At 51.0% G+C, this 22809-nt stretch overlaps 2 protein-coding genes across 2 annotated transcripts; both read left to right on the top strand.

Annotated features, from left to right (window-relative positions):
• Nucleotides 1-1031: 1031 nt before the first annotated feature.
• Nucleotides 1032-16167, top strand: Nlrx1 (NLR family member X1). Its single transcript, XM_051156277.1, has 9 exons — nucleotides 1032-1499; nucleotides 2023-2092; nucleotides 2466-2554; nucleotides 2997-3616; nucleotides 4803-5624; nucleotides 11356-11951; nucleotides 12933-13019; nucleotides 14837-15088; nucleotides 15598-16167. Exons 1-9 carry the CDS (start codon nucleotides 1457-1459, stop codon nucleotides 15917-15919), a joined length of 2901 nt encoding a protein of 966 aa, XP_051012234.1. The 5' UTR covers nucleotides 1032-1456; the 3' UTR covers nucleotides 15920-16167.
• Nucleotides 16168-18380: 2213 nt separating this feature from the next.
• Nherf4 (NHERF family PDZ scaffold protein 4) lies at nucleotides 18381-22050 on the top strand. Its single transcript, XM_051155718.1, has 10 exons — nucleotides 18381-18478; nucleotides 18625-18698; nucleotides 19016-19227; nucleotides 19669-19858; nucleotides 19938-20074; nucleotides 20324-20528; nucleotides 20721-20917; nucleotides 21021-21206; nucleotides 21314-21514; nucleotides 21729-22050. Exons 1-10 carry the CDS (start codon nucleotides 18381-18383, stop codon nucleotides 21756-21758), a joined length of 1530 nt encoding a protein of 509 aa, XP_051011675.1. The 3' UTR covers nucleotides 21759-22050.
• The last annotated feature ends 759 nt before the right edge of the window (nucleotides 22051-22809 follow it).

The following is a 22809-nucleotide window of genomic DNA, read 5'->3' as shown; positions in this document are numbered from 1 at the left end:
GAATAGGCCAAGAATGGAGGCACAGGGGACTTGAGGAAATGGGGATTTTGTCAGATCTGGAAGGATCTGAGTTAGTTCTGCAACGATGAAGTTAAGGGTCTAGCACAAAGCAGCAGGGAGAAGCCTGTAGGGCTGTCTCTGCGGTCTGAAGGGGAGGAAGAAGGATTTGAACTAAAGACCTAGGGAATACCATGCAAATCCAGGGCTTGGGGGAGGTCTGTGGCAAAAGTAACCATGGGGGGGGGTGCGCAGGGGGGTCAGGAGAAGGGTGAAGAGGCCAGGTTGTCCAGGGTGAAGTGGGAGGCAGAGGCGGCACATCCTTGTGTCAAGCAGGAAGTTCATTCACACATTCATTTATTATTTATGCCAGCCTTAAAGGCAGCTTACACAGAAGTCAGAGAGAAGATACAGTGATAAAACCATTAAAACTCAGCTGAAAGGATCTGCTGGCTGTGGCGCAAAGGCAGCAGGAAATGAATAATGATGACTTGGGGGAAACTAGGCTCAGAAAAGACACTGGAACTGAGCACAGGAGTGCTGTCTGAGCTTGGAGCAGTCGTAGAGCAATATAAAACCTAAAAGCAGGTGATGGGGCTGGAACTCGGGAGAGGCGGCTGTGAAGCCTTGGGGTGGGGTTGGGGCTGGGGGAGTTGGTAGGAGATGAAATGCAAGCTCTCAGGTTGGGATTATCCTTGCTGGGGAGAGCTAGAAGCCAGGCCAGGGCTTCAGACATGCTCATATCTAAGGAAGGGCTGAGCATCCCTTGGGAGATGGTCCCTTCTTAGATACTAGGGGAAGGGTTGGAGAGAGAGAGAGGAGAGAGAAAAACAGAGAGAGAGAGAAAGAGAGAGAGAGAGAGAGAGAGAGAGAGAGAGAGAGGAGAGAGATAGAAAAACCAGAGAGGTGAGAGAAAGAGAGAGATATGGGAGGTTTGAGAGGTCACCTACTGGTGATGGCTATACATTAACACTATTGATTTTATTTTATTTTTTGCTTTATTTTTGTTTGTTTGTTCTTAAGCTTTTCTTTTCTTTTAAGATTTGCTTATTTATTACCCATACAGTGTTTTTGCCTGCATGCCATAAGAGGGCACCAGATCTCAGTATAGATGGTTGTGAGCCACCATGTGGTTGCTGGGAATTGAACTCAGGACCTTTGGAAGACCAGGCAGTGTTCTTAACCTCTGAGTCATCTCTCCAGCCCCTTAAGTTTTTCTTTTATACATTTATTTAGATATGTATTTGTTCATTGTGTGGGTGTGGGTACAAAGGTCAGTGGTCAGAGGACAACTTTTGGGAACAGTTCTCTTCTACCCGGTGGGTTCCTGGAATTGAACTCAGGTCCTCGGGCTTGGTAGTAGGAGTCTTTACCTACTGAGCCATCTCCATACTTTTCTTTTTGCAGGAGAACAGGAAAGAAAGTAGTTCTAAGTGTTCCAGGCTCCAACTTTCCTAGGATGAGGTGGGGGCGTGGTCTGGGAAGAACACCCCAGTTATCAGGTAAGCAGGAAGCTGAGGTTTCTGTTTTGACCCCTCCTATCTGCTTCAGGGTCCAGATGGTTCTTCCAAAACAGCAGGGATCCAGACACCAGATGCACAAGTTCCAGCTGTGTGGTGCCACAGCTGGTGCCCGTGGGCATGTCTCCTCGCCTCCCAGAGCCTCATCAAGGGAAAAAGACAAGGGAGCTGAGCTGGGCCCCTTCTAGCTGTTTCAATCTGATTTTTTTTTTTTTTTCTCCAAGACATTAGCTGCCTGTTGGCTGTGTACCAGACCGTGGGTTAGGTTTTTGGTATATAATTGTCAACAAAACCAGATGTGAACCCTGCTCTCACGGAGGGGGAAATGGATGATAATCAAATAATCATATGGCTAACTAGAAGATTGCATAATAATAGCTATTCAGGAATAGCGCATGCTGCTATAAGAGCAAATAGAAGTGGGGCTTGATGTCAGTGTTGAGGTGTGCATTAGTGGGGAAACGTGCATGGGTCTGCAGATGCTGCCTCTTTCTTGTCTTTGTAGGTGAGCATATCTCCTTCCTGATCCACTGGAGTTGGCCCTTTAAAGGGGTGCATCCCTGTGGGCCCCCAAGGTGAGACCTGGGTGTCAGGCCTCAGAACATAGCTAGACATAGCTCAGGAGATGGGGATAGTCAGGCTGGGGCACTGTCCTGATCCCTTGGGAGAAAAGGGTGGGGTTCTTGGGGTGGGGATGGTAGAGAGGCAACTTGCAAGGATCTAGAGGAAGTTGGCTTCCATCATGTAGGTATGCATGATGGTGGGGAATGGGATAGATGGGCAGAGGGGCCAGTCTGAGTCTAAAGCAGGCAGCAGTTAGGCATGGAGAGGCCAGGCCTCAGTCCCGGGCTCATCTTAGAAAATGCAGACTGGACTGGTCTGGACTGAGCTAATGCCAGGGTTGAGCCCAGTTCTAAACCTCAGATCATCCCTTGTCTTTGCTTCCAGGACCTTTATCCGTCACCATGGAAACTCAGCAAACAGTGCTCCCCCACCAGGAAGGCATGGACAGCTGTTCAGGACTGTCTCTGCTACTGGTAAAGGAGGGGTGTGGAGGGGAGAGGTGCCTGGGAGGAGAAGGAGGATGAGGAAGGCACAGAGGAGCCACTGCTGTCATCTACCAATGGCCCCTCCCTCCCAGTATCCCTCCCTCCCGTCATCTGTGCACATGGACCCTATACAAAGCAGTCACAGAGACTTTCTCTCCCTACCTTCAGCCATAAAATCAAGAAGCCAGTCAGCCCAGGCTTATCAGAATTTGTTCAAAGGCTCTATGTTTTCTGTCATGGGACTCTAAACCTTTTGAGTAATCTATTGGTTAAGAGAATAAGTTCCATGTGCCCACTCTACAATGGGATCCCGTATCTCTAGGCTCTCAGTGCTGACTCTCTACTTTGGCCTACAACCACCCTGGCTTGCCCAAAGAGCCAGGATCCCCAGTCCCTTGTCTTAACAAAGGTCCTGTGCTTTTTCATACAGAAGCTCTCCAAAGGCATCGCCGGAACCTCACTGAGTGGTTTAGCCGGCTGCCCAGAGAGGAGCGCCAGTTTGGACCAACTTTTGCTCTAGACACGGTCCACGTTGACCCTGTGATCCGCGAGAGCACCCCAGATGAGTTGCTTCGCCCATCCACAGAGCTGGCCACGGGGCATCAGCAAACCCATGCAGGGCTTCCCCCACTGGCTCTGTCTCATCTCTTTGACCCAGATGCCTGTGGGCGCCGCGTGCAGACAGTGGTGCTGTATGGGACCGTGGGTACTGGCAAAAGCACGCTGGTACGCAAAATGGTGCTAGACTGGTGTTACGGGAGACTGCCGGCCTTTGAGCTGCTCATCCCCTTCTCCTGTGAGGACTTGTCATCCCTGGGCCCCACCCCAGCTTCCTTGTGCCAACTCGTGACCCAGCGTTACAAAGACCTGAAGGAGGTATTGCCCCTGATGACCGCTGCTGGATCCCGCCTGCTCTTTGTGCTCCATGGCTTGGAGCATCTCAACCTTGACTTCCGGTTGGCAGGCACAGGGCTTTGCAATGACCCAGAAGAACCCGGAGCACCAGCTGCCATCATGGTCAACCTGCTTCGCAAATACATGCTCCCTGAGGTAGGTTGTTCCTTGACACACCCTGCCACTGCTGCCCCTTAACCTGCCCCATAGGGATTAAAAAAAAAAAAAAAAAGATTTATTTATAATGTACGTAGTGATCTGCCTGCATGTACACCTGCAGGCCAGAAGAGGGCACCAGATCTCACTAGAGATGGTTGTGAGCCGCCATGTGGTTGCTGGGAATTGAACACCAGGACCTTTGGGAGAGTAGCCAGTGCTCTGAATCTCTGAGCCATCTCTCCAGGGCCCCCATAGGGAATCTCATGTTCTTGGCCTACATGATTGTTGAGTAGGACAGCACCTGGGTTAGTTTGCCCCTGGCCCCTCCACTTTCTAAATGTGTGACCCTGAGCAAGTCACTCACCTTCCCAAATTCTTGTGTTCTTCTGTCCTTGTTCAGTTTGGGTTAAGTGAGATACTACGTATAAACTGCTGAGCTCTGTGCCCTGGACAATAGTAGACAATCAATAATTGGTATTGATGATTTTTTGGGACAGGTTCTCTCTGTGTAACTCTGGCTGGCCTGAAGATCACTATTTAGACTAGGCTGGCCTTGAACTCTCAGATCTACCTGACACTGCCTCTTGAGTGTTGGGATTAAAGGCATGCGCCACCATGCCCAATGCCATTAGTTATAAAGTTGATAACTCTGGTCTTTTTCATTCTTGGACCCTCCATCTTTAGAGGCTTAAGACAGTCAGGTTTCTTGAGATGCAGAAGTTTCTGTTTTTGTTTTTGGTTTTTTGAGATAGGATTTTTCTGTGTAGCCTTGGCCTTCCTGGACTCACTTTGTAGACCAGGCTGGCCTCGAACTCACAGCGATCTGCCTGCCTCTGCCTCCCGAGTGCTGGGATTAAAGGCGTGTGCCACCATGCCCGACTGAGATGCAGAAGTTTCTTTCTTTCTTTTTTCTTCTTTTTTTAATTTTTAAAAAAAGATTTATTTATTATTATATATACAGTGTTATGCCTGCATGTAACACTTGCAGGCCAGAAGAGGGCATTAAATCACATTATAGATGGTTGTGAACCACCATGTGGTTGCTGGGAATTGAACTCAGGACCTCTGGAAGAACAGCCAGTGCTCTTAACCTCTGAACCATCTCTCCAGCCCCTCTTTTTTTTTCTTTTCTTTTCTTTTTTTGAGAAGTTTCTTTCTTAACCTTTAACCATATCCTTTGCAGGCCAGCATTCTGGTAACCACCCGGCCCTCTGCCATTGGCCGTATCCCTAGCAAATATGTGGGCCGCTATGGTGAGATCTGTGGCTTCTCTGATACCAACCTGCAGAAGCTCTACTTCCAGCTCCGCCTTAACCAGCCCGACTGTGGGTACGGTGCAGGGGGTGCAGGTATCTCCGCCACACCTGCTCAGCGGGACAACTTGATTCAGATGCTGTCCCGAAACTTAGAGGGGCACCACCAGATTGCCGCTGCCTGTTTCCTGCCCTCCTATTGCTGGCTTGTCTGTGCTACCTTACACTTCCTGCATGCTCCTACCCCGGCTGGCCAGACCCTCACAAGCATCTATACCAGCTTCTTGCGTCTGAACTTTAGCGGGGAAACACTGGATGGCACCCACTCCTCCAATTTATCCCTGATGGCCTACGCAGCACGAACTATGGGCAAGTTGGCCTACGAAGGGGTGTCCTCCCGCAAGACCTACTTCTCTGAAGAGGATGTCCGTGGCTGCCTGGAAGCTGGCATCAAGACCGAGGAGGAGTTTCAGCTGCTGCAGATCTTCCGCCGGGATGCCTTGAGGTTTTTCCTGGCCCCGTGTGTGGAACAGGGGCACCTGGGCACCTTCGTATTCACCGTGCCCGCCATGCAGGAATACCTGGCTGCCCTCTACATTGTGTTGGGTTTGCGTAAGACCGCCCTCCAGCGGGTGGGCAAAGAAGTGGTTGAGTTTGTGGGCCGTGTTGGGGAGGATGTCAGCCTGGTATTGGGCATCGTGGCCAAGCTGCTGCCCCTGCGGATTCTGCCTCTGCTGTTCAACTTGCTCAAGGTAACGATCCCTGCCCTCAACACACACACACACACACACACACACACACACACACACACACACACTCACATACAACATCCCCCCAACACACCCAATATCACTCAAAATACACACACATCAACATTCAACGTACCTCAACACCCCCCCAATACTACCAATACACACCCAATATCACCCAACACACCACACACACACACACACACACACACACACACACACACACACACCTTGCTCATCCCTCCAAGGATCCCCATGAATCTGTATCACTCCTTGCTCTTTGCCCAGTGGCTACAGGCTGCCTCTTGCATAGCCGTGAAGCTTCTGAGAAATTAGCTCTTAGTGGGATTGAGCTGTAAAGACTGGGGAGAAAGGAGCCACAGGAAGACTCTGGGGGGGCGGGGCTAAGAGGGGACTTGAGGTTACAGGGACATTTGAAACAATCTTGCATGGATTTTTTTTTTCTTCTTCTTTTTCTTCTTCCATTTTTTCCTAACTTTGGCTGCTGGGAGGCACGCTGGGTCAACCTAGTTCGGAGGCCCAGAATCTTTTTTTTTTTTTCCCCTTTCTTTTTTTGTGGTGTTAGGGATTGAGCCCAGGGCCTTGCGCATGCTAGAAAAATGGCCTACCCCAGAGCTACATGCCCAGTAACCCCATGCTCAGAAACTCAATTATGCCTGCTCCTTCAGAGGCGATTCGGCCCCAGGAACAATGACTCATGCTAACTCAATTGCTGGAGACAGGTTTATAACGCAGATGCCATTTATTCATTTGTACTGGGAGGATGAAAGGCACAGGTAATTGGTTTAGGACAGTCCATCCTGGGTGCAGGTCCACTCCAGAAATCAGCCAGCAGGCCTGAGGGCGACGCTGTGAGCAGAGCGGATGTGGGAGGTTCCTTAGAGATGGAGGCGCCCGTCTCTGCTGACATCTGCCAGATGCTTCAGAGGCAGCCTCATCAGCCCAGGAGATCTGGAGAGGATAAGGCTGCCAGAACCTCGTTGATAAAATGGGGCTGGAGAGATGGTTCAGTGGGTAAAATGTTTGCCGGTCAAGCATCAGGATTTCAGTTCACATCTCTGGAACCCACGAAAATGCTGAGTGAGTGTGGCAGACCTCCCATGGCTCCCCCTGGAAGGCTGAGACACCGGATCCCTAGAGCAAGCTGGATAGAGAGCTCACAATCTGATTCAGGGACCCCCGTCCCCAAGAATAAGGTGATTCGGGATAATTCCTAGGATTAATCTCAGGCACACATGTGCACACGCACCCCCACATGGGTGCCTGCACACATGCAAACGTGTAAACACACAAATGAAAAAAATAGTTGAGAAAACTTAGAGCTTGTCTAATGTCATGTTGGCAGCAAGTAGAACAGCTAAGATTTGGACTCAGGGTTTGTGACAGCTGCTGTCCCCTTACTTAGTTAACTCCGGTGTCTTGAGAAGGCAGCACACTGGTTAGTGCTGCAGAACTAAAGCTGAACTTTTCCTTTTTTTTTTTTTTTCCCCAGACAGAGTCTCTCTGTGTAGCCTTGACTGTCCTAGACTCACTTTGTGGACCAGGCTGGCCTCGAACTCACAGCAATCCTCCTGCCTCTGCCTCCCAAGTGCTGGGATTAAAAGGTGTGCCACCATGCCCGGCTCGAACTTTTCCTTTTTTTTTTTTTTTTTAAGGCAACAAAGCATAAAGATTAAGAACAGAGATGAGATATAGTAACCTGGAGACCTGAGTTCCAATCCCAGGCTCTGCTACCAGCTAGCTGTGTAGCCTTGCCCTAGATTCCTGTCTGTTAAATGGAGCAATAACAGAGTTTATTCATTGATACCATTTAAGGCAATTAATTAATTAATCCTTTGGTTCTGGCACTTAGTAAGTGATGTTTAATTGTAAAATATAAAAACAGGGGCTGGCAGAATGTCTCAGCAGATAAAGAGGCTTACTTTTCAATCCTAGAGGCCAGGGCTTGACCTTCAGAACCCAAATAAAAGTAGAAGGAGGGCACCAGGCATAATGGCTTATATCTTATGGGGGGGTTCTCTGTGTAGACTTGGCTCTACTGGACTCGCTCTGTAGACCAGACTGGCCTCGAACTCATAGAGATCCACCTGCCTCTGCCTCCCAAGTGCTGAGATTAAAGGCGTGTGCCACCACCGCCTGGCCTGGTTTATACCTTTAACACCAACACTCAAGAGGCAGAGGCAGAGCCGGGTGGTGGTGTATGCCTTCAATCCCAGCACTCAGGTGGCCGAGGCAGGTGGATCTCTGAGTTTGAGGCCAGCCTGGTCTACAGTCAGGACTACACAGAGAAACCCTGTCTCACAACAAACAAACCTAAAAACAAAAACAAAAACCAACTCCTTAGAGTTGTCCTTGGACTCTACATACACATGCGTGCGCGCGCGCGCGCGCGCGCACACACACACACATGCACACATACTAATAATAATAATTAACATAAACATTAATAGGCCTAGGTGGCCTGATCCTCTTATACCATTGCCTCAGACAGAAAGGCTATGGCCACTGCTGAAGCCATGGAATCAGTGGATGCAAACGCTGGTCCCCTGTGGGATTGCGAGCTCTCCAGTTTGTCTTGAAGTCATGTCTCAAGTCTTCTCAGAGGGAGAATTAGCCTTGAGGAGGGTTGATTGCATCTGTTCTTCATGAACCTACCTTTTTCTTCCTCTTCTTTGTCTTCCTCCTCCACCTCCTCTTCCTGACCTGGAGTTGGGCCTGGGCCCTACACGTGCCTGGCCAATGCTCTCTAACCCTGAACCTCACTGTAAGCCCTTCCATGATGATCTTATTGACTCGTCCTCACAAGGTGACATTTTCTGGTCTTGTCTCCAGATCGATGTCGAGTACCATCACTTCCAAGGTGAAAGCCTCACATTTCAAAACCGAGCAATAATTAAGACACCAGAGGGGGTGCCAGCAAACAACTTTATTTCTTTGTGAGGATGGGAGGTGACGTAGCAAACCTCTGAGATGTAACTTGTTTCTCTGTCAAACATTTCAGTACCTGCTGTGCTGGGCTTTGTGTTAGGTGTGTGTGGGGAAATCAGTGAATGACTCTGCAGGTTCCTGTCTTCTCTGAGTTTGCAGAGCGAATGCAAAAGTCAGTATGTCAACACAGTGAGAATGATAAATGCCTAGAAGGGAAGTTCTGATTTTTTTTTTTTTAAAGATTTATTTATTTATTTATTTATTTATTTATTATTTATCAGTATTCTGCCTGCATGTGAGCCGGCAGGCCAGAAGAGGGTGCCAGATCTCATTATAGATGGTTGTAAGCCACCATGTGGTTGCTGGGAATTGAACTGAGGACCTTTGGAAGAGCAGCCAGTGCTCTTAGCCTCTGAGCCAAGTTCTGATGTTCCAAGAGAGATAGATGAGCCTGCTTTGAGTGGTCAGGAAAGCTTTCTGGAAGAGCCTTTCAACATCTTTTTCATAGGATTAGCCTAGGGGACAGTTGGGGTGGCAGGAACTCTAGCTTCATGGAGGCTCTGAAGGAGGGGGAGCCTGCTGAGAAGGGCAAGAAAAGGTGGCAGGAAGGGAGCATAGGAGCAGGGGTGGAAGCTTGGGGTGGAGACACTGAGGGTGGCAGGGGCTTTACCACGCAGGACCACGAGGCAGCAGAAACCACGCCCACCATGCTTGCTCTGATGGTCAGGATGTTTAGAGTGTTGATACATTGTAACACCCAGCCTGCTCTCCAACCGCGAGCCCGAAAGTCAGCCCTTGCATCTGCGGTTCCACAGCTGTGCATCCGTCCCAGTGCAGATTGCAAATGTATGAACCAGATGTGGTCATGTGTGTGTGTAGTCCCAGCACTTGGGAGGTGGAGGCAGGGGGATCAGGAATCCATAGTCATCTTCAGCTATATAGGCCTGGGACACAAGACCTTGTCTCAAGGGAAGGACAAGAGGAGAAAGAGGATCAAGAACAAGAAAATATTTAACTATTAGGGCCTAGTGGCAACTGCCTGTAATCCCAGTACCCTGGAGGCTAAACCAGGAAGGACAAGACTGGAGTGGACTCCACCAGTAAGAGCTTGTCTTTTTCTCCTCCTCCTCCTCCTCTTCCTCCTTCTCCTCCTCCTTCTTCTTCTTCTTCGTCCTGGGACTTGCTGTGTAGAACAGGCTGGTCTCAAATTCAGAGATTCACCTGCCTCTGCCTCCTAAATGCTGGGATTAAAGGTGTGTGCCACCACCTACTGCCAAGAGCCTGTCTTAAAAAACAAAACAAGAGGGCTGGAAGGATGGCTCAGTGGTTAAGAGCACTAGCTGCTCTTCCAGAGGTCCTGAGCTCGATTCCCAGCAACCACATGGTGGCTCACAACCATCTACAATGAGATCTGGTGCCCTCTTCTGGCCTGCAAGTGTGCGTGCAGGCTGAGAATGTATACATAATAATAAATAAATCTTTAAAAAAAAAAACAAGAAAGGACAGAGGGAAAGATTTGAAAAAAATTGCACACACCTATACACACATATATAATTAAAAATAAATAAATAATAAAAATAAATAAAAAACCTTAATGCCAGGCATGGTGGCGCACGCCTTTAATCCCAGCACTTGAGAGGCACAGGCGGCAGATCCCTGTGAGTTCGAGGCCATCCTGGTCTACAAAGTGAGTCCAGGATAGCCAAGGCTACACAGAGAAACCCTGTCTCAAAAAACCAAAACACAAACAAACAAACAAACCAAAAAAAAACCACACAAACAACCTTTAAAAGAAATCCAAGGGGCCAGGGAGCTGGCTGGGTGGTTAAGAGCACTTGTTCTTGCAGAGGGCCTGGGTTCCATTCCCAGTACCCGTGTGGTGGCTCACGACCATCCATAATTCTGGTTCCAGAGGCTCTAATGTCCTCTTCTGACCTCCTCAGGCACCAGACACCCACATGATGCACATATATACCTGCAGACAAAACTCTCATGCACATAATATAAAGAAACAAAATAAAACAAAACCAGGTGTAGCTGAAGGGGGTGTAGTGCCATGACTGAGGGCACTCACCATGCCTGAAGCCTTGGGTTCAATCCCCAATACTGCCCCCACAAAAAGTATCTGTAGTAAACATACACAGGTCCCTGTCAACACGGTATAGTACTGTTTATCTAGCACAAATAATCCCACATAACCATTCTATATTTAGCCTTTACATTCTATTAAGTGTTTCAAGTAGTCCAAAGATTATTCAATATACAGTAGGGTGTGCATAGACTATATGCACAAATACTAACTCGTTTTACATACGGGACTTGAGCATCCAGGCACATTTGATATCCACGAGGGATCCGGAACCAACTCCCTCCCTGTGGAGGGTCAACTGTATGTATTCATGCTTTCCCACCACCACCTGGACCAGAAAATGAATTGGTACCCCGGGGAAAAGAAAGAGATCCCTACCATCTGGAGTGCATGAGACAAGCGTTTGAGAGATGGGCCTACAAAAGTCAGTTTGGGGCCAGATCATGAAAAGCTTCCTATTCCAAGGCTAAATGTTTGGGGTTTACCTCACAGGCAGTGGCGGGGGGGGGGGGGGGGGGGATCATGGAGAGTTTTCCAGCAAGGAGGAGTAGCCGAGATCTGACAAGTGGTGTTGTGAGCTCAAGGGGAGATCGCCAGGTTAGAACAGCTGGAGGGGCAGTGCCGCTATCTTAGTTGAGCCTTGAAGGCTGGTTGGATGTGTGAGAGGCCACACCCCCTCCTGCGCTTCTTTTCCAGGTGGTTCCACGAGTGTTTGGGCGCATGGTGAGTAAGAGTCGGGAGGCTGTGGCCCAGGCCATGGTGCTGGAGATGTTCCGGGAGGAGGATTACTACAATGATGATGTTCTGGATCAGATGGGTGCCAGCATCCTGGGTGTGGAGGGCCCGCGGCGCCACCCAGATGAGCCCCCTGAGGATGAAGTCTTTGAGCTCTTTCCCATGTTCATGGGGGGACTTCTCTCTGCCCATAACCGGGCGGTGCTGGCTCAGCTTGGCTGTCCCATCAAGAACCTGGATGCCCTGGAAAATGCGCAGGCCATCAAGAAGAAACTGGGGAAGCTGGGCCGGCAGGTGCTGCCCCCCTCGGAGCTTCTTGACCATCTCTTCTTCCACTATGAGTTCCAGAACCAGCGCTTCTCGGCTGAGGTGCTTGGCTCCCTACGGCAGCTCAACTTAGCAGGTGTGCGCATGACACCCCTTAAGTGCACAGTGGTAGCCGCTGTGCTGGGAAGTGGGAAGCACCCTCTGGATGAGGTGAACTTGGCCTCCTGCCAGCTGGATCCTGCTGGGCTGCACACCCTCATGCCTGTCTTCCTGCGTGCCCGGAAACTGGGGTAAGGACTATTCCTTACCCACAAGCATAAAGGCAGGAGGCGGTTGTAGGGGAGGCAGTGAAGAGAAGGTGCTAGGCTAGAGGATGGAGGAGGGTCAGGGGACATGTATGAGCCTGCTTTCTGTTGCTATAGCACTCCCTAAGGCTAGGTACTTTATAAAGAAAAGAGGTCTGCCAGGCAACACACACCTGTAATCCCAGCATCCAAAAAAAAAAAAAAAAAAAAAAACTACGCAGGAGGAGTGCTGTGAGTTTGAGTCCAGCCTGAGCTACACAGTGAATTCCAGGCCAGCCTGGGCTATGTAAGATCTTGTCTCAAGAAAAAGGAGGAGGATCTGGGTGTGGTGGCACACTGGAGGAGGCAGAGGCAGAGGCAGAGGCAGGAGGATCTCTGTGAGTTTGAGGCCCGTATGGTCTGCAAAGGGAGTCTAGGACAGCCATGGCTGCACATAGAGAAACCCTGTTTCAAAAAAACAAAAACAAAACAAAACAGAAAATCCACAAAAAAAAAAAAAAAAAAAAAAAAAAAAAAAAAAAAAAAAACAACAACAACCCAAAACAAGTAAATAAACAAAACAAAAACAAAATAAAAAAAAGAAGGAGGTGGGGTGGAGGGACAGCACACGGAGAAGCCTCGCTCTACAACAGCCCACTGTAGTGGGAACCAAAGCTCTCAAGTCTAGCTAATTCTCTCCAAGTGCAGATCCCGACCTGACCCTCAAAGCAGGCTCCCTCTCTCAAGGTCCCTGCCTTCCTGCAGTCCCTTCACAAACCTCCAGCTCATGTCCCTTGACAGAGCAGAGCACGGCAGGGTGGGATGGAGAAGGTACGGGCAGAGGTAACTGGAGCACCAGGAGGTGGGTGAGTGTAGATGGCATGGCAGGAGGCAGGCTGGGAGGCGGGGCACAGTCCATGAGAAGATCCCAGGCTGAACTGCTTTCTTGGTCTCTTGCCTTCCCCCTCTGGCCACCTTCCCCTCCAGATTGCAACTCAACAGTCTGGGCCCTGAGGCCTGCAGGGACCTCCGAGACCTGCTGTTACATGATCAATGCCAGATCACCACTCTTCGGTGAGTGTCCTAGCAGGGGCCTAGTGGGAGACTCTGGCCTCAGACGTGATGAACACCATGGCTGCCTTGGCTCTAGTTAAGAGGTTGTCTAGGCCCTGGGTGGTCCCCCAGGCCAGGTCTGTTACAAGCATCAGAAAGGAGCAAAGTGGGGCAGGAAAGATGACTCAGAGGTTAAGAGCACTGCCTTCCAAAGGTCCTGAGTTCAATTCCCAACAATGACATGATGGCTTACAACCATCTATAATGAGATTTTGTTTGTTTGTTTGTTTGTTTGTTGTTGTTGTTGTTGTTTTCGAGACAGGGTTTCTCTGTGTAACAGCTCTAGCTGGCCTGGAACTCGCTCTGTAAATGAGGCTGGCCTAGAACTCACAGGGATCCACCTGCCTCTGCCTCCCAAGTGCTGGGATTAAAGGAATGTGCCACCACTGATTTGGTACCTTCTTCTGCCATGTAGGTGTATATGCAGGTGAAACACTGTATACATAATAATTAAATAAATTGGGTGCCTTTAATCCCAGCACTTGGGAGGCAGAGGCAGGTGGATCCCTGTGAGTTCGAGGCCAGCTTGGTCTACAAAGTGAGTCCAGGACAGCCAAGGGATACACGCAGAGAAACCCTGTCTCAAAAAAACAAAAACAAAATTAAATAAATCTTTTTTTCTTTTTTCTTTTTTTGTTTTTTTGAGACAAGGTTTTTCTGTGTTCGCCTTGACTGTCCTGGACTCACTTTGTAGACCAGGCTAGCCTGGAACTCACAGCAATTTGCCTGCCTCTGCCTCCCGGGTGCTAGGATTAAAGGCGTGCACCACCACGCCTGGCTAAATTAAATAAATCTTAAAAATAAGAAAGAAAGCCGGGCGTGGTGGCGCATGCCTTTAATCCCAGCACTCGGGAGGCAGAGGCAGGCGGATCGCTGTGAGTTCGAGGCCAGCCTGGTCTACAAAGTGAGTCCAGGATGGCCAAGGCTACACAGAGAAACCCTGTCTCGAAAAAAAACCAAAAAAAAAAAAAAAAAAGAAAGAAAGGAGCAAGGTGGTGCCATATGACCTTTAACCCCAGCACTAGGGAGGGAAAGAGAAGCAGATCTGAGTTGAAGGTCAACCTGGTCTAGAGAGCAAGTTCCAAGTCAGCCAGGGCTATAACAGAGAAACCTAGTCTCAAAAACAAACAAAAATAAGTATAAAGAAAGGAACAAGGAAGACACCAGGAGTAGGCAATAAGAAAGCCTTTCTCTGGCTAATAACAGGCTAATAACAGCCTGGGGGACAGGAAGGCTGTTGCCTGGCAACAGAGCCACTGATCCCTGCAGACTCCCATAGGGCTGAATACTCTCCAGTTGCTCCCAAGATCTTAGCTGATTTCCTAGGAACCCAGATACTCACATTGGTTGGAAGAAAAGAACCAGTTCCCACAAGTTGTCCTCTGACCGCCTCGGCTCCCTCCCCTCCCCTACCCCCACAGGCATACACGCACAATATAAGTAAATGGATTGTATTTTTGTCTTGAAAAGGGTCGGGGTGGCAGAAAGATGGTAGAACCAGAGAGAAGGGAGGACCGAAGGCTAGAGAGGCTGTAAAGAAAGGTGTAGGAAGGGGACTAATAGGAAGAATGGAGAGCCCGGAAGTTAGAGAAATAGAAGAGAGAAGAAACCGGCTTCCCCACCCCTACCCCCCCCCCCCAGGCAGTGGCCACTCCTCATTTCCCTGTCCCCTCACCTGGACCTCATTTTTGTGTCCAGGCTGGCTCCCAACCCAGATGTGCCAGCTTGGGTATCTACAGTGCCCCATGCCCCAACCTTGCCTTGCCTGTGGCCCTTAGGCTGTCCAACAACCCACTGACCGCCTCGGGGGTTGCCTTGCTGATGGAGGGGCTGGCAGGAAACACTTCCCTGACACACCTGTCCCTCCTGCACACTGACCTTGGAGACAAGGGGCTGGAGCTGCTGGCTGCCCAGCTGGACCGCAACAGACAACTGCAGGAACTGAATGTGGCCTACAATGGTGCTGGTGACACAGTGGCTCTGGCCTTGGCCAAGGCTGCTCGGGAGCACCCTTCCCTGGAGCTGCTGCAGTAAGTCTTCTCATGCCCCCCAACCCCCCTGGCTCCCCCCAGGCTCCAAGCCCTGCTTTTCCCCTCTCTTCATTTTATCTCCCTAAGCATGGGGTGCTCTGGACCTGAGCCTGCTGTTTGTGCTCCCTCTCTGATCCTGGTTTACCAAGTCCTGAGCCAACCCACATCCTCTGTGACTGTCCCTTAACCTGTTTCGTTTTCCTACCACCATTTCTCCCAGGGACCACTGTCTCTGGTCACACTAAAATTTTCCATTGACTTCTACTTCTGTCTCTGGCTTATTGCAGATTCTTTCTGTGGTGCTAGGGAGTGACCCTACTAGCTAGGGCTTGTGCCTGCTGAGCATTTGACCACCTGAGCTGCAGCCCCAGACCTTATTACAGACGCTTGTCCCCTCCCAGTCAGCATCCTGAAGGGGTTATAAGGCCTTCTGGCTCTCTGCCTATCCTCCTTGGGCCTTTCCTCTCAAACGCCTGATGAATGACATCCTCCCATCTCTTTCCCACCAGCCTCTACTTCAATGAGCTGAGTTCAGAGGGCCGCCAGGTCCTGCGGGACTTGGGGGGTTCCGGCGAAGGTGGTGCCCGGGTTGTGGCCTCGCTGACAGAGGGGGCAGCAGTGTCTGAGTACTGGTCAATGATCCTGAGTGAAGTCCAGCGCAACCTCAACAGCTGGGACCCGGTCCGGGTCCAGCGCCATCTCAAGATGCTGCTCCGGGATCTGGAAGATAGCCGAGGGGCCACCCTTAATCCTTGGCGCAAGGCTCAGCTGCTTCGAGTGGAGAGTGAGGTCAAGACCCTTCTGGAGCAGCTGGGAGGCTCTGGACACTGAGAAACTGACAGCTGTTACCTAGCTGTGGGACCACTAGCCCTCTCTGTGGCTTCCTGGCTTGTACAACTCTTTCTGGCAAGATCCCTTTGGTTTTGCAGTCAAAGCAATGGGTACAACTGTGCTCCCCTCTACCCCCAACAGGTCCAGCCAGAGCCCTAAGCCTAGGATTCCCAGGGTCAAATATAGTGAATTGATGCTTGGACTTGGATATGGAGCATGTCACTTCTCCCTCTGCCTAGAAGGACTAAGGGGACGGCATGTGAGTGGCCAAATTGCCCTGCAGCCCCATCACCGGTCTTGCCTCTCTCTCCCCTGATTGTGTTATCAAGGGGCATGACTCCCATGTTTGCCACACTGGGGGTTCTGCCACCCAGCAGATGCACTGAAGGACTTCCCATTCCTGCCTTATTCCCACCTCTGGACACAACATGCCCTCACATTGGTGCTTTTCCCAGCCTCATGTCCCCTCAAATGCACGGGTATCGATGGGTCAAGTGTGCTCACCTTGCTGCTATTAAAAAGCTGTGTGTCTTTCACTCCCTCTGGTCTCCTCTTCCCTGCCTGGTGCTTCACTTCCACTGAAGGTGGTTCCTGGCCACGAGCCTCAGAGGCAGTGGTGTTGCTGGAGGTTTTAGTACTAGTGCCTGGGCTCCAGCATCCCTATGGAGCTGAGCTCTGCCGCTCGGCCTTAAGAAGCTATTTAAAAAGAGGATAGTGAGAAAGCAGAGAAGGTCCAGGTGTGGTGGCGCACGCCTGTAATCTAAGCACTAGGAAGGCAGAGGCAGGAGGATTGCTGTGAGTTCGAGGCCAGCCTGGTTTACAGAGTCCAGGACAGCCAAGGCTACACAGAGAAACCCTGTCTTGAAAAAGACAAAACAAAACAAAACTAAAAAAAATCAGGGATAGGGCTGGAGAGATAGCTTAGGAGGTTCAGACAGACACTCATTGCTCTCCCAGCGGACAGGAGTTGAGTTCATGGCAACCTCTGCAGCTCCAGCAGATCCAACACCTTTTCCTGGCCTCTGTAGAGCATTTACACCTTCTGCACACGTGCCCGCACCAACCCCCCATCTCTTTTGTTATTCTTTCACTCACACATTTGAGCAAATACACACACACATAATTTTTAAAAAATATTTATTTATTTATTATTTATACACATTCTGCTTGCATGTGTGCCTGCCTGCCAGAAGAGGGCACCACATCTCATTGTAGATGGTTGTGAGCCACCATGTGGTTGCTGGGAATTGAACTCAGGACCTTTGGAAGTACAGACAGTGCTCTTAATCTCTGAGCCATCTCTCCAGCCCCCACACAATTTTTTTTTTTTTTTTTTAAAGCTTAGGAAAGCAGAGAAAGGAGATTTGTTTGAGGTGACCACACTGGGAAAAGGTCTGGTGACCCTCCCATAAAGGCTCATCTTTCAGGTTCCTGACCTGAGATTTAGGCTCAGATACAGTAGAGGGCAAGAGGTCTGTGTACTGAGCAGCCCGGTCGGGGTGTGGTCACGAGCCACTGACGCAGTGTCTCTGTCCCAGTCTGTGCAGCTGGGTGGTCTGACAAATTGTCAGAACTGTGCGCAATCTCTTCTTGAGAGGCAAGTTCTGGCTGGCGTCCGGGGCTTCTTTTTTCTTCTTCTCCAGTTTAAGATTCCTGGAGAGATTCCAATTCTTTGGGATCCACTGTTTGACTAGTCTGATAGGTAAAGGGAGAGGCCCAGGTATCTGTAGATAACTTTGTTGCTGGAGGGGCTGTGTGTACACAGCCCTGAGGTGAGGTTGTTCATGCTGGGCCTTAGGATTCCTGTCACCCTCTTCATAACTTACTGCCCCAGCATGGGATTACAGTGACCAGGGATATACTCTTTACTGTGCATGACAGCAAACGGGGGTGGGGGAGGCCGGAGGGGGCGTGGTTAGAGGTAGAGTGTGGGGCTGGGGGCAGGAGGAAACGTATGCACACACTTCCCAGGGAAGAAGCCCCATTACTGTTAACCATTACCCCATTGCTTCCTTGCAGTGTCTTCAAGAAGGCGTGACTCGGGAGGGGGCAGGTGGGAGGGTCAGCTGGTTAAAATGAACCTTGTCCCTACCCTTAAGTCCTGGGTCACTGATCCAACTATGGAGGCGGCTGCAGGTAGGAAGCGTGGAGATGTCCTTGAGAGGGGACTTTGGGCCAGCAGCAGAGGGGCAGGTCTGAAATCTTGGGGCCTAGGGCACTCTTGCTCCTGGAGCTTGTAGCCCTGAGGCACATGGGCAGGAATGAGGTGAGTTTCTGTGTCTTATTTTCCTGGTCCACACCCTGCACTGATTGGCCTCCGATTTCTGTGCCACAGAACTGGGGGATAGAAATAAAGGGAGTCAACACCTATGTGTGTGTGTGTGTAGAGAGAGAGAGAGAGAGCAAAGCAGAACAGAAGGGGTTTGGGGTTCTCCTAAGCCCTTTCAGTTTTTTTTTAATCATGGAAGTCCCAGCTCAGAGGGTGGGGGAGGGGAATGTGTCTCTACTCTTACCCCGCCTTTGTCCAGCAGATCTTCGAGACACGGCCTTGTTAACTCTGTAAGTAGAATGAAGGTTGAAGAAGAAGAAGAAGTGGAGGTGGGGAGCCTTTCAGCTATCAGTACCTATTGTAGAACCCGGGACCCAAGTCCAGCTACGAGGGAGCGAGGGAGCGTCTCTTACTTGTCTCTCCTGCCTCCTTACAGGAAGTTTAAGTTTAATCCACGGCTGGGCATTGACAACCCCGTTCTCTCCCTGGCTGAAGACCAGGACCATTCTGGTAACCCCCACCCCCATCCCTGGCAACTGCTACCTTTCCCTAAAGACACTACAGGTCCACACAGCCTCCAATCTCTTTGGTAACCACTAACTGCCTCCCTCTGATAGCAGTAACTAAGCAGAGGTAGAGGGGGGCAGCTCTCCCTTTGTCTTAGCCACCCTGCCCATGCAGTGTTCACTGGGCTATAAAGCTCACCTTTTCACTGGCTGGAAGCTGCCCAGCGTTGTGACAGGAGGCAGGGGCTCCCAGTCATTTGAAGCTCCTGGGCTGTGTCCCCCCCCCTCCTCTTTTTTGCTACCTATCTCCTCCTCCTCTAGATCCCTGGAACCTTCAAAGGCCTCGCTTCTGTCTGCTGAGCAAAGAGGAGGAGAAGAGTTTTGGGTTCCATCTGCAGCAGCAACTGGGCAAGACTGACCACGTGGTGTGCAGGGTGGATCCAGGCACCTCTGCCCAGCGTCAGGGTCTCCGGGAAGGAGACCGGATCCTAGCAGTAAACAGTAACTTTGTGGCACATGAGGACTATGCGGTGGTGAGGCTGGGCTGGTATTCCTCGTGGTACAAAAGAATATTCTCTGCCAGGCATTGGTGGAGCACGCCTTTAATCCCAGCACTCGGGAGACAGAAGCAGGTGGATCACTGTGAGTTCGAGGCCAGCCTGGTCTACAATGTGAGTCCAGGATGGCCAAGGTTACACAGAGAGACCCTGTCTTGAAAATGACAAAACAAAACAGGAAAAAAAAAAAAAAAAGAACGTTCTATAGCACTTCAGGGAGGCAAAGCTCCACCTTTGCCTGTGCACTGTGGTGTGTGGGTCAAGCCTCTCTCTCCCCAGACCGCATGACTTGGAGCTAGAAGGGTTGGGTGAAGGCATCTACAAAGGTAGTTTCTACAGTTAAAAAATTTGCACATTTTAGGCGATCCTGGGACTTCAGGGGGCCAACCTCTCTCACGCCTGTGTGCCCTTTTATAGGTAGTGCGCCACATCCGGGCCAGCGGTCCCCGGGTATTGCTGACAGTCTTGGCACAGCACGTGCACGATGTGGTGCACACTCAGCAGGGGAGCGATGGTTTCCTCTGTCCTACCCTAGGCTCAGGGGTCAGGCCCCGTTTGTGCCATGTAGTAAAAGATGAAGGTGGCTTTGGCTTCAGCGTCACCCATGGTGAGCTTAGTCACGGGTGGGGAGCTTAGGTTCTGTCCTAGGCAGGCAGCACACTGGGACTTACTTTTCCTGCTTTTAGGAGCTCGGGGTCCTTTCTGGCTGGTGCTCACTGCAGGGGGAGCTGCTGAGAGGGCCGGAGTGCCTCCTGGGGCCCGGCTGCTAGAAGTGAATGGGGTCTGTGTGGAGAAGTTCACTTCCAACCAGCTTAACAGGAAGGTAGGGCTTCCTGAGGTGGCTTTCAGCACGGGCCCACCCCGCTGACCTGGGGGTCTACATGTGTCACCTCTCCGCTCTATAGTTTGAGTGAGGTTTGCCCTCCTTCCTGGGAGGAGGGGCTAAGGAGATAGCTGTCTTTCTGCCCTCCCCGTCCCCCAGCCCCCAGTCCCCCTCCCCCCGCTCCCATCCCCCCACCCCCCACCCCCCGCACAGATGGCTCGTGCTTACGTTCTTGCTCTGTCCTCACAGCTTTGGCAGAGCGGAGATCAGGTGACTCTGCTGGTGGCAGGGCTGGATGTAGAGGAACAGTGTCACCAACTGGGAATGCCTCTTGCTGCACCTCTGGCAGAGGGCTGGGCACTGCCCGCCAAGCCCCGGTGTCTAAACATAGAGAAAGGGCCTCAAGGCTTTGGGTTCCTGCTCCGGGAGGAGAAGGGCCCAAATGGCCACCTCGGTGAGTGGCATCCCTGGAGGTGGATAGGGAACTGGGCCTTGGGTCGGCCGTACATATCCAATTGCATGTTTCTCAGTGTCCATGAGAGGTGCCACACAGCCCCCATGGCATCCTCCCATGTACTGCGGGGTTAGCCTCTGGGAGATCGTGGAGGTGAGTCAGGGAGGAGCAGTGAATATGTCTATGTCCCAGGGCAGTTCTTGTGGGATGTGGATCCAGGACTCCCGGCTGACAAGGCTGGGATGAAGGCTGGAGACCGCCTGGTAGCTGTGGCTGGGGAAAGTGTGGACGGGCTGGGCCATGAGGAAACGGTGTCGAGGATCCGAGAACAGGGCTCTTGTGTCTCCCTCGTTGTTGTTGATCCTGAGGCTGACCGCTTCTTCAGCATGGTGAGCAAGTGACAGGGTTGGGGAGAAGGAGGAAACGGAATAGGCTTCAGGTGCTACAGGTTTGCTCTGGCTGCCCTTCCACCCCCACCTCCACCCCCTCCAGGTACGCCTGTCGCCCCTCCTCTTCTTGGAGAATGCAGAGGTTGCTGCCTCTCCTCCGGCAGTTGACGCAGTTGAGCCTTCTGGCCTTGAGGACTCCCGTCAGTGCTTCCTGTACCCTGGGCCTGGAGGTGGCTATGGATTCAGACTTTGCTGTGTGGCCAGTGGGCCTTGTCTTTTCATCTCCCAGGTGACTGATACCCCGTGTGCCTCGGAATCTTTCCACCATTTACCACCTTCCTTCCCCCCCTCCCCCTTATCTGACCGACACTTTTGTGTGTCCCTCCACATTGCCAGGTGACCCCAGGAGGCTCAGCTGCCCGGGCAGGGCTGCAAATAGGAGATGCAGTTTTGGAGGTGAACGGCTATCCTGTGGGTGAGGCCAGTGACCTGGATAGGCTTCAGCAGCTGCCTGAGGCCGAGCCACCCCTCTGCCTGAAGCTGGCAGCTAGGAATCCACAGGGTTTAGAAGCCTGGATTTCCTCAGTGTCTGGAGAGGTGAAGTCAAAGAGACAAATGGAACCATGAGGAGGGCAGAGAGGAGGGCTGCTGGGTAGAGCTGTGTGGGGAGTGCAGGAGGGAACCGTAGGTCATAGGAGGTTGGCATAGAAGGATCCATTGACCAAGTTCCAATCCTGAGCAATCTGAGCATGTTGGGGCAGGAAAGTGAAGTCTTCTGGTTCCAGACTGACTCCCCTTCCTCTCTATGTAGGCCTGGACTCTGGCTTCCGAGTTGCTATAGGATACCCCTGCTTGGCATAGACTTGAATAGCGCCTCTCCTGCCCTTGCCCTGCACCCTGAGGTGGAGGGAGCCAGGAACGGTCTCACCAAGCTGGAAGTGGGAGCTGCAGGATTCAGACACCACTGACCACAGGACTGCCAGGGGACTTGCCCTTCTCATGAGCCCAACCTCCAGCAGAGGGGTGAAGACAGAGACCTCGGGCAGGCTCACTGGGAAGCCTGGGTCTCCACGAGGTGTTATGTGGAAAATTTGAGGAGCTTCATCTGTGCCCCAAATATGAAGTTCTACCTAAGAAGGCGATGCCATGAGGCCACTTAGGATTGACGCCAATGAGAATTTAGGCTAGGTACGACTCCATTCCTAGGATTAAAGCTATATTTTCCTTCTATGGACACCTTAGCTCGTTCCTGGGCACTGTAATGTCCTATTACAGCCTTTCTCAGCTGGCTGGTGAGGTGGCTCAGTAGATAAAGGCGCGGGCTGCTAAGCCTGACAACCCGAGTTCAATCCTCAGAACTACATGGTGGAAGGGGAGAACCAATTCCTGGAAGTTGTCCTCTGACCTCTCTATATAAGCACCTTAGTATGCCACTGTCCAAATAAATAAGGAAATAAATAAATAAGTGTATGTATTTGTATACACACACACACACACACACAAATCTGGCTTTGTGGGTTTTTTTTTTTTTTTTTTTTTTCGAGACAGGGTCTCTCTGTGTTAACCTTGGCTGTCCTGGACTCACTTTGTAGACCAGGCTGGCCTTGAACTCACAGCAATCCGCCTGCCTCTGCCTCCCGAGTGCTGGGATTAAAGGCGCGTGCCACCACGCCCGGCTGGTTTTGTGTTTTTGTTGGACACGATAAGCCAAGGTAGTTTAGAGGAATCAAAAGTGCTCCATGCTTAAGGTTTAGAACTTTGTCCTTTTGTTTTGTTTTGTTTTTCGAGGCAGGGTTTCTCTGTGTGGCCTTGGTTGTCCTGGACTTGCTTTGTAGACCAGGCTGGCCTCGAACTCACAGCGATCCACCTGCCTCTGCCTCCCAAGTGCTGGG

Source organism: Acomys russatus, chromosome 14 (assembly GCF_903995435.1).
Source record: "Acomys russatus chromosome 14, mAcoRus1.1, whole genome shotgun sequence".
Lineage (NCBI taxonomy): Eukaryota > Metazoa > Chordata > Mammalia > Rodentia > Muridae > Acomys > Acomys russatus.
This window is presented reverse-complemented; position numbering and strand designations above follow the sequence as displayed.

What these genes read in the sequence shown, in the direction of transcription:
- Nlrx1 (XM_051156277.1), top strand. Translation starts at nt 1,457, where the DNA reads ATGAGGTGGGGGCGTGGTCTGGGAAGAACACCCCAGTTATCAG. An exon ending in AAGAACACCCCAGTTATCAG is followed by an intron (nt 1,500 to 2,022) that starts GTAAGCAGGAAG and finishes TTGTCTTTGTAG; the next exon opens with GTGAGCATATCTCCTTCCTG. An exon ending in CAGGACTGTCTCTGCTACTG is followed by an intron (nt 2,555 to 2,996) that starts GTAAAGGAGGGG and finishes TTTTTCATACAG; the next exon opens with AAGCTCTCCAAAGGCATCGC.
- Nherf4 (XM_051155718.1), top strand. Translation starts at nt 18,381, where the DNA reads ATGGAAGTCCCAGCTCAGAGGGTGGGGGAGGGGAATGTGTCTCTACTC. An exon ending in CACATGAGGACTATGCGGTG is followed by an intron (nt 19,228 to 19,668) that starts GTGAGGCTGGGC and finishes GCCCTTTTATAG; the next exon opens with GTAGTGCGCCACATCCGGGC. An exon ending in CTGACCGCTTCTTCAGCATG is followed by an intron (nt 20,918 to 21,020) that starts GTGAGCAAGTGA and finishes CACCCCCTCCAG; the next exon opens with GTACGCCTGTCGCCCCTCCT.